The following is a 17122-nucleotide window of genomic DNA, read 5'->3' as shown; positions in this document are numbered from 1 at the left end:
GGGGTGGGGGGTAGGAGGTTTTACCAGAGACAGAGTTGGGAACAGAACAGTGAAATACACTGCTAAGGACAGCAGCCAGCAAGACAGGAAGAGATCAGCTGTGCCATACGTAGGATCCAACTCAGGTAATGGCTGGGCTGTTGTGATAGTTCTGAGAATTAACCGCTAGGCCACTAGAGAGGCCCAGTTGCTTCCTTCTTAACGCTGCCACTTCCCTATTTACTTTGCTTTTAGCCTGCTCTTCGGCTAACTGGTAGAGTGACTCAAACCTTTAATTTTTAAGGGCCTGACTAATGCTGACCGCCCCCTCTTTTGGTTACTGTAGTTTTCCATTAACTTTTTCTTTTTTTTTAAAGATTTATTTATTTATACATGCACTGGGTACAGTCAGAAGCTCAGGAGGGTGAGAGAATTCACCAGAGCCAGAGCAGAGAGCAAAACAGGCAGAAAGACCAAAGTACACTGCTGAGGGGAGCAGCGGGCGGCAGGAGAGGTCTGCGCGCCACGTGGGACCCTCGCCTGGCAGCCGGGGATCGAACCGGTGCTGCAGAGGCTGCGGGCAGCTTCGCAACCCAGTGCTCAACCGCTGCGCCACCGGGGAGGCCCCCATTAACTTTTTCTTAACAGAGTTCATTTTGCCGTCCATTATTTAGTAGCAACCCAATCTTCCCTTGGTCTTCAGGATCAGTCACTCTGACAAATGGATTATACTTCCCCTTTCAATAGCATAAGAAGCCAAAGTTTCCAGGTAATGGTCTCACCTCCAATTGAGGGAACATATTTTGTGTCCTCTGATGGAAGCATTCCTCTCCTGGGAACTAATTAGCAGAGGGTAAAGTTGCTGGGAAGGAAATAAATTCTTCAAGAAGGTTGCTCAGTGTAATTTCTCAATTGCTTCAGCACTCATTCATTTTCTAGACCTGTATATTTTGGTTATGGGGGAAAGAACCTTAAGTAATCTCTGATTCAAAGCATATGCTGCATGCTGTAAATAAGAGCATCGGGTATGACTGTAACTGAGACTTCAGTAAGCCCCTCCACCTTTCAGTGAGGCTAGCTGCTTCCAGATGATGTTAAGTGTGATAAAACCAGTTAATTCGATAGACATGGGCCCACAGCTATACTTATTTGCTGTGAGGAGTTGTTGGTCAGATATAAGCTGTGTGGAATGTCATGGCCACTAAGGCATTCTATGAGGCCATGTATGGTGGTGCTGGCAGAAACATGGACAGGGGAGAAAAATCCACATCCAGAATAAGCTGTTCTTCCCAGTTTGGATCTCTGCCTTCTCCATGATGGAAGATGGTAATTAGCTTGGTAACCAGGTGGCTGGTTGATCCCCACAGGGACTGGTGCCATTGAAGACTCAATAGTTAATCCTTGCAGTTGGCAGCTTAGATACTCAGCAGAGTACTTGTCAAACCAGGGGAAGGGAAAAATCAACTGGTGAAGCATGCATAGCTTCCAACCTCACCACCATGGCTCATGAGCCGTTGAATATCCCTGGGAGTGACTGGAGAAAGGCTGCTGACTGACATCTGCAGAGCATGCCATTTGTCTATACCTGATAATTAAGTGTCCTCTGCAATGGATGCCTTTTGGTGGGCATTCATGTGAAACACAAATATTCATAGTGTGTCCTCATTCAAGCAGTCTATCCATATACCTCTTCTCCCAGACTTCTTTTTCACCAATCTTACAATCTTGTTCTTTTTGAATCCCTGACCATCCTGCCAAGCCATTGGCAATGCCCATCAGTTAGTCTAGATCTGTAATTCTTGGCCACACACTCCTGCTATAGTGAATAATCAGAACTACTGCTTGACGTTATGCCCCCTAGAGGACTTTTCTCCACCGCTGTCCTTGAGTGGGCATGAAGCTGACTACTTGAAGTTGTAACAACATATTGTACCAATCTACCTATCAACCAGACTTGAGTTTTTCCTTTCTGGATGCTGCTTCCTCATTTTTCTCTGGTGGGCACAGGATGTTGGGTGTGTCTCGGGCACCCTCTGAGCCAAAGTTCTGGCCACTTCCTGCCAGTTCTCTTTGCTCAAGCCAAGGCCCTATTAAACTCACCTTTTGAGTGAAGTTTTCTCTTCCATTCCAAACTTTTTTTTAAAAACACTTTTCCCTCAAGGACCTTGTTATAATTGAAATAGTGGCTCTCAAGAGTATAGTCTGCTACAGATTTACACATCTACTTAAAAGTTCAAATTCAGAGACCAAGAGTTTATATATATCATCGTGACGTCAAGAGCAGGTTGTGTAGAAACCTCTCTGTGGTGCCTGTGTGTGGAGGGTGGGTGGGGCAGATGGCAAAAAGTCTGTATCGGTGTCAAAGTCCTGCTGCAGTTCTCCCTGGGGTCTGCTAGGACTGTGGGTGGTTTCCACTCTTCCTTTGCAGATTCTGTAATTTCTACAGCAAACATGTATTCCTTTTATAATAGGAAATATGACAAAACTTCTTTTATAAATAAATGGGTGTTTCCAGGCATTTAGGTTTTCAATGCCAAGGGCTTATTTCCTTTGATGTTTTAGTACGCTAACCTCACCTCATCATAGCAAGAAGTGCAGATGACTTTGGGAGAGTGCAGATGACATGTAGGGAGGGGACGCAGGCTGGAGGCAGTTGTAAGAGGCAAGATGTGTGGCTCTACTTCTCCAGGGAAGAGAGTGAGGTGGGCCCCCGGTCCTGCAGCCTTGAGGGCGAGGCTATGGCTTTTGCACATCTTAAAGAGCAGTGTCTTTTTCTTTTTTAATACAAGGAATAGGACTTTATTAGCATTGTTACAGATATTGCATTACATAGAACTGGCAAGTGCAACCCCAACTGGGCTTTGACTAGGCTACATCAGCAGAAGTGGAATCACCATGGAATTTCAAACAAATGTTAGAAGCTAACAGACAAAAAAGAAAGTTCCTTTTTACATCTTAAAGTGACAACTCTTATACAAGCAGAGTATTTCAATATGAAAGTTTGCCCAGTCACCTTCCCATCATGCTTAAACACTGCAATGTCTACCCTTGACTGTGCCAAAGATTTCTGGATTTTTAAAGAAAGTTTAAGGATTTCATGTTGATCTTTTATAGTACTTTATATTCCTATTTTTTATTCTGAATTTTGAATTGTATGAAAGTGTCAGCAAAACAATTATAAAAGCCAGTATCTTGAACACATGGAAATCAGAATGAGGCCAGGCCTGGCTTATACCCCATTGTCCTCTTGGGGCCGGGAAAGGACTATGTGACCGACGAGTGCAGTCCTGGGGGCCGGTAGGAGCTGGGCTGGCTCTGGTGGGGTACGAAGGCTGGCCTTGGCTGGAAGCCTCCTCTCACAGACCTCCAGTAGACATTGTACTGTTGCCCTCACACCCGGAGAAGACGGAAATGGCTGTGGTTGGAGATAGGATAGATAAGACAAACAGGACTAAATGTACAAGTTGTGGATTTGTGGTTCACCAGTTTAAAGTAGTTTCGAGGAAAGGAGGTGGGGAAGGTGAGGGGAGGAGTTAAGGCTTCTCTTTCAGTATGGGCAGGAGGCAAGAAGTCTGAGGAAGGGCCTTGTCATGTGGGAGAGCTTGAGTCTGGTGACCTTCTCACTCAACTCTTCCATTGAAGCTGAGGAAAATGAGGGTCAGAGAGGAGGGTGACCTGTCTTGCCTGGGGGCCCATGGTCAGTTGATGACAGAGTTGGGACCACAACCCAGGCCTCCCACGCCAACCTACTCTTTCTGTTTCAATAGAGGTAGAAGGGTCAGCTCTTCCTGGTGCTGGGAGCACTGAGGGAAGGTGAGGGCTCCAGTCTCCTGGACAGCTCCAGACCTGCAGATGCCCCTAGTTGTCCTCAGTGGGAGGGGGGGGGTAACACTAAACTGGCCCCTGTGGGATAGGTCTGAGTTGGGCTTGACACTTCCTCTCCACTACCTCCTACACTGGCTTGGATTTGGAGTAGTTTGAGGACCATATCTGGGCTTCCTACTTTCAGACGGAAGAGGTGGGCCCTGGGGTGTGAGCTCCAGGAGGGCCAGGGATCACTTTTATTCACATATATAACCCTTTCCCCTGGAATGTAACCTGGTCACAGGTACACACTATATCGCAAAAAAAAAAAAAAAAAAAAAAAAAAAAAAAAAAAGCCAATAAATTAATAAATGACCGTCAGGTTAGAGGCCAGCTCTGAGAATAATTGTAAAGTGGACGGGTTTGCTCTCAGGGGCACTTCAAGGCCACCATTGCTGGGTCCATCTCTTAGGGTGGTTTCCCTTCCCTGAGGCAACTGGTCACAGAGCCTGCATGTGACCCATCCCTCCATCTGAGGGGTCTATGTCCAACACTGCCTAGTTTCCCCTGAGTTTCAGATAAGGTTGGTCTTGGTTCAAACACATCAGATACTGAAGATCAGCCAGTCCAGAGGGTAGGCTGTGAGCCTCAGGCTAGCACTGGGACAGGGCAAGCTAGCTGGGAGCTTAGAATCTGAGAGGGTGTGAACAGGTCATTCCATGAAGGCCCAGCCAGAAGCCCTCAGGATCCTTGGGGTGTGGCCTGTAGGGAGGAGGAGGGAGCAGCCAACAGTGGTGACTGGCTGCTCCTGCTTGGGGAACAGAGGATCCCCCCTTGCCATCCTGATGGGTGCCGGACCTGCCCCCCTCTACCTCCCCTCACTTGCAGGCCTGGACTTACCTGGAAGGACTTTGAGTTCTCGTCAGAAATGGGAGCTGTGGGCACACTGGAGAGGGCTCTCTGTGGTCTTACATGCCCCCAGGACCTGCCACAGGGACAGCATTAGTGCCTGAGACCTGGTGCCCTGCCCCCCATTCCCAATTCTGAAGTGTTGAGGAGAGTCCTCCTGGAAGGGGTGGCTCTCACTCTACCTGCCACCTGGTGGATGCTCTTGGTGTGACCTCACTGACTCCCTTGGGACACTCCCAAGCCATGGGCCTCTGGTTTTAAGCTGGAGGAGGTGGGGTGCTTGGCCCAGAACATCCTTTGCACCTCCGCACCTCCACCAGCTCACACTGCTTAGTGAGCAACATCCATCCCATAATTGCATCAAACTATACTCCTTAAAACTGCTCCCTCCCTTCCCATCTTTTTCTACCCTTTTGTGGCTTTTTCCTGACTCTGAAACTACCTCTTCTATGTTAAAACATTGGGGTAGGGCTACCCCCCAATCCTGGGTCTGTGTTCTCTGGGGCTGCCCTGCACTCAGGACTGTGCAGCCTCTGAGGATCACGGACCAGAGAGAGTAGGGGCTTTGTGGATGAAGAGAGTCATACCTGGCAGGCAGAGTAGGCATCCCAGCCCTTGGACACTAGGGTCTGCAGCTGGGGCATGTGCTGATCTGCAAACTGCTCACACTGAGGAAGGAAATAGACACAGATTGGGTGTGGGGGCCCAGGCCTGGTGATACATGGCCAGCCTGGCCTCTCCACTTATCTGGATGCTTTCAGGGCTCCCCAGACCCAATGTAGCTCAAACATCAGGCCCCACTGAGAAGCTCTGTCTATACAACTGAACAAGCCGGGACACTGGAGAGAGAGAGGGTCTTAAACCAGGCAGAGGGGCAGAATCTAATCCACCTGCTTCCCCTCCTCCCAAATTTCAGTTCTGGAAGAAATCCTAAAGTTCATCAAATCTTTGAGAGCTGGTGGGGTGAGAGAGGGGGCCCTGAAAGTCATGGGGCAGGCGGTACCAGGCAGAAAGCTGCCCCTGGCAGGAGTCAGTAGGCTGCCTCAGATCTTCCTTTATGGGGGGATTTACTGTCACTGACTCCGAGGGCTGAGACTTGCAGACCCTTAAGCCCAGCTGTCTTGCAGGTGGCTTTGTCCTTAGTGAGTCACACCAGCACAAGGACCAGGGTCTGTCCCACTCCAGGGTACCCTGGGGTTACTCATCTCAGTTGGCTGTGCTCTTCATTAGAGAGGCCTGCTGGTCTTCCAGGGCCCAGACCCTTGGTCCAGAGTTGACTCTTGGCCTTAGGTTCACCCTAAGTTACATTCCCACCACTGTTTGTCCCACATCCTGCCTGAGCTCTTCAAAGGTAGGGGTCCAGCCCACTCTTGCATATCTCTGGCAGGAGAACTTTTCCTGGGCTCATCCCTCCACCCCAACCAGGGCCTGGGTCCTCTATTAATGAGCCCACCACGAACCTTTGGCCTGTTCAGCCAGGAGCCGAGGCAGGCCAGGTGGATTGCCTGGGGAATGGCCTGGGGCATGGCCTGCTCGCTGCTGTTCCCTGCCTGGGTGGCCACAAGCATGCAGAGGCGGCACGAGGAGTCTTGAGGTAGCCAATCTCTTGACGGGGACTGCAGAGGAGCGAGGGCTAGAGAGAAAACAGCCAAGGCTGTCCTGCTGAGTTTCCTGTCCTTACTGGTGCAGCACGTGGGCTGGAGAGGGAGGGTTGTGTGGCGCCAGGGCAGGGGAGGATGAGAGTAGGGGCCAGGGTAGCAGGCTCACCTAGGCCAGCGCCATCCTCGCTGGAACACCGGAGGATGAGGCCACAGACCACCTGGGGTAGCACGCGGCCCAGCAGCGCCTCGAGCAGAATGACAGTGTAGCGCTCAGCCAGGCACTGGCAGATACCGCCCACCACCATGGGCACCACGTGGCACACCTGGGCCACAGCCATGCCCAGCACACCCTAGGGAGGGGCCGAGAGAGGGCAGGATGGGACCTTCCCATGCAAGATCTACTCTGTGCCCAGCACCACGGGGCACTTCGTAGACATTCCCTCGTTCCCTTCCCTAACACTATAGATAAGGACAGCGTGCACTGAACAGTCCAGGGGGTTCCCCCAGAGTCCTGAAACAAATCATGGAGCCGGGCCATGGCCACAGCTTTGACTCCGCAGGCTCTAGAAGAGCAGAGAGGGATGTAACTGGCAGAAAGGGAGTGTTGCCAAGGACCCTTTGCAACCTGGGGCAGACCTTGAACCAGACCTGTCTTCTCCCTCCTGACCCAGGGCTTGCCGTGCTCTCTAGGTCTCAGCTTAATTGTCATTCCTCAGAGACTGTCCCTGAGCAACCAGCAGTAACCCTTCTCCCCTCACTGTCCATCACCTCATCTATTCTCTGCTTGAACCTAATATCCGGAACATCGCTCCCGCCCCAAAGCACGCTCAGGGAGGCTAATGGGCAGCTTCTTACATGGGCCCCCCTTTAGGGCGGCAGTCTTGGGCTGATGGGACTACTGGGTGATGTCACCACAGGTCTGGAAGACTCCAAATTTGGCACAGGCTGGGGGCTCGGGGGGAGTCCCATCTGTGGAAGTTTTCCCTTTGAAAATTAAAAGCAACTGGGGCTTCTCCATCAGATGGTGAGCTGCCAGAGGACAAGCCCTGGCCTTGTCCATTTTCATACTTGACAGTGGCGTTGTGCCTGGCCTATAGTGGGGTCTTCATGTTTGCTGAGTGTGCTCTAGGCCAGGCAGGTACTGGGTCTGAGCTGCACCTGCGGTCTGCTGGGTATAAATGGAGCTGCGGGGGGTGGGGGCGCCATGTTGAGCTTCTGTGAACCGGGATGCCTCACCTTGGGAACCACAGATTGGATCCGCTTGATCAGAGTACGACAGAGCCAGCAGAAGGGGAGGGGGATGGGGAACCGCTGCTCAGAGAGATCCTGGGGAGAGAATCGTCGGTGGAGACCAGGCAGGGCACAGGGAGAAGGCTCTTCGCTGCTGTTTCCCCTACTCTCCCCTCTCCAGCTCCTCCTTACACCCCCAGGCCCAAGTGTCCATTGGCCTTGCCTCTGGCTACCTCTCTGGATTTCCACCTATCTGGTGGAGGGGCCACCACTGTGGGGACTCCCTCACCTGTGTGTGAGGCCCGGGCTGTGACTGGAGGGCAACAGTCTGCAGGGGGAGGACCATCTTGTCCAGCAGAGGGTCCAGCTGCTCTGGCTCCTGCCCTGGCTCTGGAAACCTGGTTGTGCACAGGCCCAGGTGCTCGCAGATGGCCTTTGTGTTCTAGGGCACAATGCAGGGTGCAGGACATTTGAGGGGGAAGCCCACACTTGCTCAGGCTGAAGGACTCCAGGACCAGAGCCACTCTCTTTGGGCTGGGATGGTGAGGTGCCTGCTGGGTGGGGGCCCGTGAGTTGGGGCTCTGTGGTTGGGGTCAGGGGAGAGTGAAGGCAGAGAAAGAGCTGTGTGGGAACTTTGGGACGGGTGTCTGGGAATGTGTGTGAATGAGAGTAAACGTGTGTTTTTAAAAATGGGTATGTGAGAGGATATGTTTGTACATGTGAGTGTGTGTGGGGTTTGTGACAGAGGGAGCGTGTGACAATGTGTGTGAGGGTGTGAGGCATGTGTGCTTGAATGTTTGTAGGCCTGCACACAGCTGAGCAGATGGGCCTGTGATCAGGGCCTGGCTGAGGGCACTGAGTCTTCCGGCCTTATTGTAGGCAGGTCTAAGAGTGGGTAAAATGTGAGAATGTGGGTAAGAGTGTGAGGGGTGTGTGTTGGATGGTTGGGTTATGTGCGTAACTGTGGGTGTGAGTGGGCATTGGGTGCAGTTTGGGAGGGCAGGCTGGAAGTGGTGTGGGTGGGCCCTCACAATGCGGTCCTGGAAGTAGCTGACGACCAGCGGGAAGTAGAAGTCGAGGATTTGGTGGCACTGGGGCACGAGCAGCTTCAAGGGGAGGTTGTCACACTCACGCTCCAGGAACTTCCGCATCGTGTTCTGGGATGCAGAGGGGGCAACAAGAACAGAGGTGAGAGAGTCAGCCTGACCTCTCTGATGTCTGACCCCTCCAAGGCCCCCGCTTCCAAGTCCCCACACACAGGGCCACCACCAGGGCACAGTGGCCACCCTTTCCCAGGGCACCAGAGTTCAGCGTGCCAAGGAGTTAAGCAGCTGTCCACATTTTCCCCCAGGAAAGACCATCCCTAGCTGTGCTGCTGAGCTCTGGGCCAGGGCTTTCCACTGGTCAGGAGGTACCTAGAGTCCTCAGCCAGGCCACATCCTCAGCCTGGAGCCAGCCCATTTACGGCTTAACCCTTTCTCCCTGCTCTATCTCAAGTGTTGAACCCCAGGCTGCATCCAGGATCTGTGTTTCATCACCTGGAAAATGACCTCCTTGGTCATCTTGATGAGGAGCGGAACGATGGTCTCACATTCCTGGCACAGGTCATCCTGGGAAGGGAGCCCCAATGTGGGGGTATATATGGAGGCATGATCCCAGCACAGGTAGATGAGGCTCTTTAGGTAGAGACTGATAGGGTGCTCCAAGGCACAGGCAACTGCTCTCCATCCCATAGCATCCCACCCTACCCCAACCCACCCCACCCCACCTCATCCCACCCAACCCCATCCCATCCATCCATCCATCCATCATCATATCCCATCCCATCCCATCCCATCCCATCCACCCCACCCCACCCCATCCCACCCCATCACACCCCATCCCATCCCATCCCATCCCACCCCACCCCACCCCATCCCACCCCATCACACCCCATCCCATCCCATCCCATCCCATCCCATCCCATCCCATCCCATCCCATCCCATCCCATCCCATCCCATCCCATCCCACCCATCCCATCCCATCCCACCCCACCCCACCCCACCCCATCCCATCCCATCCCATCCCATCCCATCCCATCCATCCATCCTATCCCCTATGGGGGCTCCAACCTCTCAGGTCTATCCAGAGCCTACCCACCACCTTCTCTCCGAGCCCTTTGGTGTCTATCTATTCTCGGGTGGTACTCACGGCTTCCGCATTTCCCCAGACTTCCTGTAGGCAGTACCCCAGGGTTCTGCACTGCAGTGCTTGCTCCAGGCTTTGGCACCAGAATTTGGGGCCCTGGGTACAGGCCACGGATGAGGTGGTCCCGACAGCTTCTATTTGGGGCCAGAATAACCTTGGGATCCAGACCACTTTTAGCACCTTGACTTCACCCACCCACCAAACCCAGTTTTACTGGGCGCTCACAGACATTAAATACATGGGAGTCAGACAACCCTGGGTCTCCCTGCTCTAGTGCCCACTGGCCCATCTTTACATCTTTCCAACCTCCTTGTCTTTACAATGAGGATAATGTACAGATTGGAGATTATGCCTGGCACAAAGCAGTGCTCAGTAAGTGATGGGGATAGCCCTACTGTCTCTTCCACACCTGGCCCCAGGTGGGAGAGAAGTGAGGAGAGCTGGGGAGACTCACCAGTGCCTGGGCCACAGAGTGTGGGCAGCAGCAGCAGCCATGGCAGCAGGTGCGACTTGGCCATGATTCCTCCACAGCCTGGACACTGTGCTTGGGGTGGGGGCCCTTATAGCTGGGGGCGGGGGTGGGGGGCAGGGCTCTGTGGGAGTAGCATCGATCTCAATGTTTGCCTTTGCCCTGGAGAGCCCTGCAGGTGCTTGATCCCCACCTCTTCTCAGCAGTGACACTCCTGCCTTCCCTCCCCCCAAGCCTCTCTGGTCCTGGTCTCCTGCCCGACGCCTTGATTCTGCTCCCTTTACCCTCTGACCTAACTCCTGTGGGCTGGGCTCTTGAGTTCCTCCAAGCAGTGGGCTTTTGAATTTCTATATCTAATCCCACCTCTTTAGGTTCTGGGAGGGAAACTGAGGCAGGGACAGGGCAGCTAGAGTAATCCCCCTTCCAGCTCCACCCCAGGCCTCTCGGGCCACCTCTGTTCTCTTAAGAGCAATGCTCTCAAGAGCTTCCTGCTTGGCTCTTGACCCAGGGCAAGGACCGGAGGGCCAAACCCAGGACCCTTCTAGGCCACCTACCCACCATCCCCACTACATTCCCACCCCCAGAAAACTTCCCTATTTCTATGGACACAGGGTTGCCATTAGTCACAAGAGCTCTTACATGAAACAGAGAAAACAAAATGCCCCAAGAGTCTGAGACAGGAATTGTGGGGGCTGAGATTTCCTGAGTGACACTCAGGCAGTCCTGTCTGGGGAATGCTTTCATATTTCCTTTCCTGGGGTCCCCTCCAGGAGAGGCTGGGACTTAGCTGGTGGTTCGGGAGAGACCGTCCTGCAGCCACACAGGCTCTGGGGTCAGGCCCACTGGGCAGTGCACCCCAGGGACAGGCTCACCATCTGCCAGGGCAGACACTCTGTGTAAGGTGGAGGGCATCAGCTCCTGAGCCATGAGACGCTCTGATTCCAGAGGACCCCTCCTCCCAAGTAGGCTCAGAAGGCCTCTACAATCCAGGGAGCACGCAGCACTCAGGCAGCACAGGAAATAATGTCATGATGACAGCGGTCAGACACAGGATGGCCAACTGACACCCTTGAAGTCACATAGGAATTTGTGTTGTTTTTGTTGACCTCAAGGCCTGGTCAATACCACAAATAGAGCTGAGTGCAAGTGTGTGACCCAAGACTGGGAGCCCTGGCCCTTCCATTCAGCCTCAGGAATGTGGGCCTGGTCTATGTTTGTCTTAGTAAGTGGTAAATAAACAAGCTCCGTTGAATTCAGTCTGGATACAATCAGGCCTATAGGAGTGCAGAGTGGATTCTCAAATGGCTGTCTCGGAGGTGGGGGCGGGTGTGTGCTGGGGTGTGACTGCTCAGGGAGGTTTAACAGGGCCCTCAAATCTAGTGGCTTCTCACAATACAAGTTTGTTTCTCACACATGTTGAGGCCTGGGGTGCCAAAGGGCCCCGGACGTCCTTGACTTCTGTGCAGGAAGGATCTGTAGGGGAGTCAGAGTGGGTGAGATGAAAATGAGACTCTTATTGCCAGAGATAGCACACACCTGAGGAGGAGTGATTCAAGGGAGAACGCCGCTGGGTTTGAGGTTGCTGATATGTATGTTTAGAAGGGAGCTCGTGATGGGGTTTTGAGTTGGTTCTGCCCGGGGTTTTGTTTAGCAAGACTGTGTAGTGATAACAGGACCCTGGAGGTGAAACCAAGGTAGAGAGTTTAAACAAGTGGTGTTGGGCCATCTTGTCACAGAAGGTGCACAGAGGTTTTCTGGGGGGGGGGGGCTTGGGGGGAGACTGAAGTTTACCTCATACTTCCCCTCAGAGATTTTGGCCCCTTTTATATTTATTTAACCTCTTAGTTACCAACCTGACGAAGACAACGGGATAGTAAAGTCCTACCCTTGAGTGCCATCCCGCTGTGTCTGTCTGTCCTGGGCTGTTTCTGTCTCACTCCCCCCAAGAGCTCTTCCATTCTCTCTTCCTCCCTTCCTTCCTTTCCTTCTTTCTTTCTTTCCCCTCCCTTCCTCCCTCCTTTCTTTCATGGTTATTCTTTTTTTTAAAGCTGTATATTTTAAATTTTATATATTCTTTATATCATTTTTCATTTTTGCACAATGTATGCATTTTCATCTTGGTTATAGTCCCCATACAATTCCCACCCCCCTCCCTTGTTTTGACATTAATCCCTCCTCCCCTCTCTTTATTTAAGATTTATTTATGCAGGGTACAGGCCAGATGCGGGAGGGGAGAGGATTCACCGGAGACAGAGCGGGGAACAGAACAGGCAGACGACAGAAATACACTGCTGAGGGGAGCAGCGGGCGAGGCAGGAGAGGTCTGTCTTGCCATGTGGGACCCTTGCGGGTGGCTGGGAATCGAACCGGTGCTGCAGAGGCTGGGGACAGCTTCACAGCACTGCGCTCAACCACCTGCGCCACCAGGGGAGGCCCTCCTCTCTTTATTTCTTAAAGAAGGAGTAGAGGGATGATGGTCTCAATCTTTTCTAGCTACTTCCTGTTGGGCGTGGGTGTGGTTCCCTCCCTACAGGTGTGAGGAGTAAAATTCTCTCTCAGCCCAAGGGAGACATAGGACTCTGGATTTGGCACAGGTTGTTACCTGCAGTTGTTGAATGTTTGACACCATGTTTGAACAGATAAGACCCCACCATTAGGAGGTAAGAGTAGCTATCAGGACCCTTGCGAATAAGGAGACCCAAGGTCACCATCCTGTAAGTCTGTCCCATGGATTTGACATCCCTTGAATATTATAATCTTTTGGAGACCAAGTTGATGAAATAATTTAAGAAACAAGAGCCAAAGATCAAAAGAAGTAACCATATTCCACTAGTAGTTATAGGATTGAATGATTCCACTAATGTACAGATTAGAAAAAAGCCTTTTTTTTTAATGACAGGAGTCCAGGGCCTGGATGCAATTTCTTTAAGGTGCTCCACCTCTGGGAAGCTACTTTTTTCTCTGGGTTTTCAGTTTCCAGCTGGTTCTGGAGCTCAGCTCCAGGTTGTTCTATCATTCTCTGTAAAAACAACCTCGGGGAGGGCCTCTCTGGTGGTGCAAGGGGTTAGACGCAAACTATGAAGCTGTCTGCAGCCTCTGCAGCACGAGTTCAATCTCCAGCCAGGGAGCTACTCACATGGCACAGCAGACCTCTCCTGACTCACCTGCTGCTCCCCTTAGCAGTGTATTTCAGTCAATCTGCCTGTTCTGTTCCCTACGCTATCTCTGGTGAATCCTCTCACCTCCCACACCTCTGGCCTGTACCCCAGTTCTTGTATGCATAAATAAATAAATCTTAAAAAAAAAAAAAAAAACCTCAGGGAGAAAAAGTTAGGTAAGATTTTTTACTTTCATGTGTTCTTTAATGTCTGGGAGCAATTGAACTATTCAGCCTCCATTACATGTCACAGTGCAGAGCATATTACAGGTTAGTGTTGCTGTTGGTAGGGAGGCTGTGGACCACGCAGTAATTCAGAGTCCCGGGTTCCTCTCCACATTTGCTGGACCAATCTCCAGGAATACCCCCTGGGGGAGTATCAGGTGGCCCTGCTCTTAGGAAGCTGGTTGTCCTGCTGAGAAAACACAGCAGACTCACCCCTAGGCCACCAGGAGACTCAATCTGAGGAAATGATGACCACCAAACCCAGTGTTTAGTGACTAGGACCACAGAGGTTTGTTTGTTTCATGCACAAGGTCATGTACATAGTGGGTGACAAGGAGCGCTGCTCACCACAGTCCCCCCGGTTCACAAGCTGTCACGCAGCCACTGCCTTCAACACAGCATGATTTCATGGTGGCTGGCAAATGCTCTATCCCATGCTCCTGCTCAGCAGGACACTTCCAGACCTGGCAGGGCCTTGCAAACATGCCTGGCAGCCAGGAATGCAATGACGCCATTGACCAGAAGGTGGAGACCAGGAGTAAGGTGCAGAAGTGGTGTGTGAAGATAAGGGGACCCCACAGTGCCCTCCTTGACCTTTTAATACTGAGAGCATCCGTCTCTCTGCATCCCAAGTCCCATACACCTAGAGACGTTGTTGTGGTCTGTTGGTGAAGGTGTTTCTTTATTGCAGCCAAATAAGGCCTCATGCTATTTTCCACAAAGAGCTGATCTTATAGCATTTTAACTATTGTTAATTATGGTTTACACTTATTTTTGTGATTCTTGTCTTTCTTTCCTGCTGATTTGTAATCTCCACAATGGCAGGTCCCTTGGCAAGTTACCACCTTTTTGTCCTTAGTGCCTGGAGGACCATGATGTGGAGTAGGGTTCAATTAGCATCTGCCAAGTAAATTTTTTTAAGATTTATTTATTTATGCATACAAGAACTGGGGTACAGGCCAGTGGTGTGTGTGTGGGGGGTGAGAGGAGTCACCGGAGACAGTGGGGAACAGAACAGACAGACTGACTGAAATACACTGCTGAGGTGAGCAGTGGGTGAGACAGGAGAGGTCTGCTGTGCCATGTGTGTAGCTCCCTGGCCGGATATCGAACTCATGCTGTAGTGGCTGAGGATAGCTTCATAGTTTGTGTCTTAACCCCTTGCTCCACCAGGGAGGCCCTGCCAAGTAATTTGATGTGGTCTAAAGCTGGGTTCAGAGTCAGAGTATACTCTGGTGAATGCTGGGGGGTACCATCTGCAGGCCATCTGAGTGACTGCTGGGAGAGACATCTTCTTCAGCTGGGAAGCGACCAACGCTGAGCTTGGCCTTTAGCAGAGCCCCAGATTGGCCTCAAGGCCATGCAGAGTATTGGACAATTCTGAAAACATCCAGGTCTGCCCCCAGCCCAGCCCCAGGGACTCTTGTTCAAGGACCCGAGTAAGGATGTCTGTGAACGAGATGCTTCAGCAAAGGCCCTGGGACATGTTTGTCGGGTAACCGAACACTCTGAGACCTCAGAGAGGCGTGAGTGTTTCTGTTCATTTCAAGATAGAGCCCTCGGTGCTTTGGGGGCCACAGGGTGCCAGGGGATACAACCCAGCTTTGTAGCCCTACCAGAGACGGTCACACCCAGCAGGTCCTGGGAGCAGTGCAGAGCAAACAGCGCCTACACCAAGCATCTGACTGGTAGGTGAACGAGTTGCAGTCATCATGGGAGAGCAACTTGTAAAGGTATGAAGTCCAGTCATGGCCCACAAGGGCAGAATATGGATACATGTCACTCCCCCAAATTCATGCACAGATTGGTATGTTCAGTAACGTGGATCAATAATGAGAAATCTAATAAAGACTGGCAGGAAGTATACCAACTTGTTGGCTATGGTGATTTTTTATTTGATTTATGTATGTATGACCATTACTCAGTTTTTGTACTTTAAAAAATGGGCCTGAAAATAATGAAACAAAAGAAAGGAACACTTCTCCCCATCCTCAAATATACTAGCAAATATACCAACTATATAATTGGTTAGTATAGACTTTGTCCAGTCTGGGTTTCATGGTGAGGCAGGTGTGAATCATCAGTACTAAGGGAGAAGCGGGTGTCCCCAAACATGGAGTGTCCAGCTGGGAAATAAAGTTCCAGAAAGGTGGGAGCAGTGTTTCCAATCCTGTGATATGAGGTAGGAAGGCAGTGGATGTGACAAGGGTCAGGTACTGGGACACCCAATGACAGCAGACAACATGCAGGTGAGGCCAAAAGGGAAGCCAGAGTCATTTTGGTTGTTCTGGGGTGGGGGTGATGGTGGGGCAAGGGAGAGAGAGGGTTCAGAGTGGGTTTTAAGTACAACATTTGGAAGGCCTGTGGATTCGCATCAGCCACAGAAGTCAGAGATGGAAGTTGCCATTGACTTTGGAGCATCTTAAAAGGAGGGGACCCTTATCAGGGTAGTGCTGGGGTGGGAGAGTTGTAAGAAGTAATGTGGGGGCTCGGCGAAGCTGCCGGGATGGCTGTGGTGCCATTACTGTTGTTCAGGGGTTTATGGAGTGTTATAGGAGCATCCAATGTGCCTGTGGTTACGTGTAGGTCTGTGGTGAAGCTTCTCAATACGTGCCACAACGTGCAACTGCACTCACACGACGTGCGCTATGGGTCAGGTAGTGGGCAACAATCAGTGACAGGTGTAACCTCTGTGGATGACAGCAACAGTTACTGGAGGATACGGGGGAAGACTATGTGAGAGGGGAACCCCCATCAAATGTGGCCAGCCCATCAGGCTGACACATGTCAACACTGGCTGAAATCTCCATAGTCACCACTTTACCTCACCTCTTTCTAGAAACCAGGAAGTGAGTGCTTTTGGTGAGGAAGGAGAAGGTGATTATCTGGATGACTGGCAGTGCTCTGTAATGGGCCCTACTGGGTGAGAGATGGAGAAGTGCGGTTCAAGCATTCCTCCACTGAGGTTCTGCTGTCTGTCATGGGAGAACAATATGGTCGACCCATCAGTGGACAAAAAGAGGTGCATGGCATGGCCCAGCCAAGTCAGAACAACTATTGGAAAGCTACGGAAGGCATCTTCATGAAGCCCAGTGAATTGTTGAAAGCAGAAGCCCACCACACCGAGCTATGAGTCTGGAGACTGTGAGCCACTGTCACCATACAGTGTTCATAGACTTCTGCTGCTGCTTCATGCTGGGATCCCTGCCATGTCATCACTTGGGCAGTGGCCATGTCATCACTGAGATAAAGATGCATGACAGAAAACAGTGGCTGTGTTTGGAAGCTTCAGCTCTTCACACTTGAATTGTTTGGTCTTCCAGCCTTGGGTTAGTTTCTTCTGAGTACATATTGTTTTCCCAGACATAGGTCAGTTTTTTGCTGGTAAAGGAGCAGCTGCTTTTTATTCATATTGATTAAACAGAAACTGAGGAAGACATCCCTTTTAAAACAAGGAAATTTTTATGTCTTGGAAGCTTGGCATCATTGATTATTGACATGTGACTTTTCCCCTATATTTTTTCCCTCCAAAATGATAAAGAATTTAATTGCTAAAAAAA

At 51.3% G+C, this 17122-nt stretch overlaps 1 protein-coding gene and 1 pseudogene across 1 annotated transcript; one reads left to right on the top strand and one right to left on the bottom strand.

Annotated features, from left to right (window-relative positions):
* Positions 1-3340: 3340 nt before the first annotated feature.
* LOC119233316 (pulmonary surfactant-associated protein B-like) lies at positions 3341-10229 on the bottom strand. The gene is made up of 11 exons (XM_037495558.1): positions 10166-10229; positions 9715-9845; positions 9062-9133; positions 8555-8680; positions 7813-7965; positions 7530-7619; positions 6460-6643; positions 6153-6325; positions 5280-5360; positions 4684-4768; positions 3341-3394 (listed from the first exon to the last, which is right to left on the bottom strand). The coding sequence occupies exons 1-10, from the start codon at positions 10227-10229 to the stop codon at positions 4706-4708; spliced, it is 1137 nt and encodes a 378-aa protein (XP_037351455.1). The 3' UTR covers positions 3341-3394; positions 4684-4705.
* A 5815-nt stretch (positions 10230-16044) lies between these two features.
* LOC119233317 (stromal cell-derived factor 2-like) lies at positions 16045-16785 on the top strand (annotated as a pseudogene).
* The last annotated feature ends 337 nt before the right edge of the window (positions 16786-17122 follow it).

Source organism: Talpa occidentalis, unplaced genomic scaffold (genome assembly GCF_014898055.3).
Source record: "Talpa occidentalis isolate TD23 unplaced genomic scaffold, MPIMG_talOcc4v2.1 talOcc4.757, whole genome shotgun sequence".
NCBI classification, from domain to species: domain Eukaryota; kingdom Metazoa; phylum Chordata; class Mammalia; order Eulipotyphla; family Talpidae; genus Talpa; species Talpa occidentalis.
Note: the sequence above shows the minus strand (reverse complement) of the source record. Positions and strands in the feature narration are given on the sequence as shown.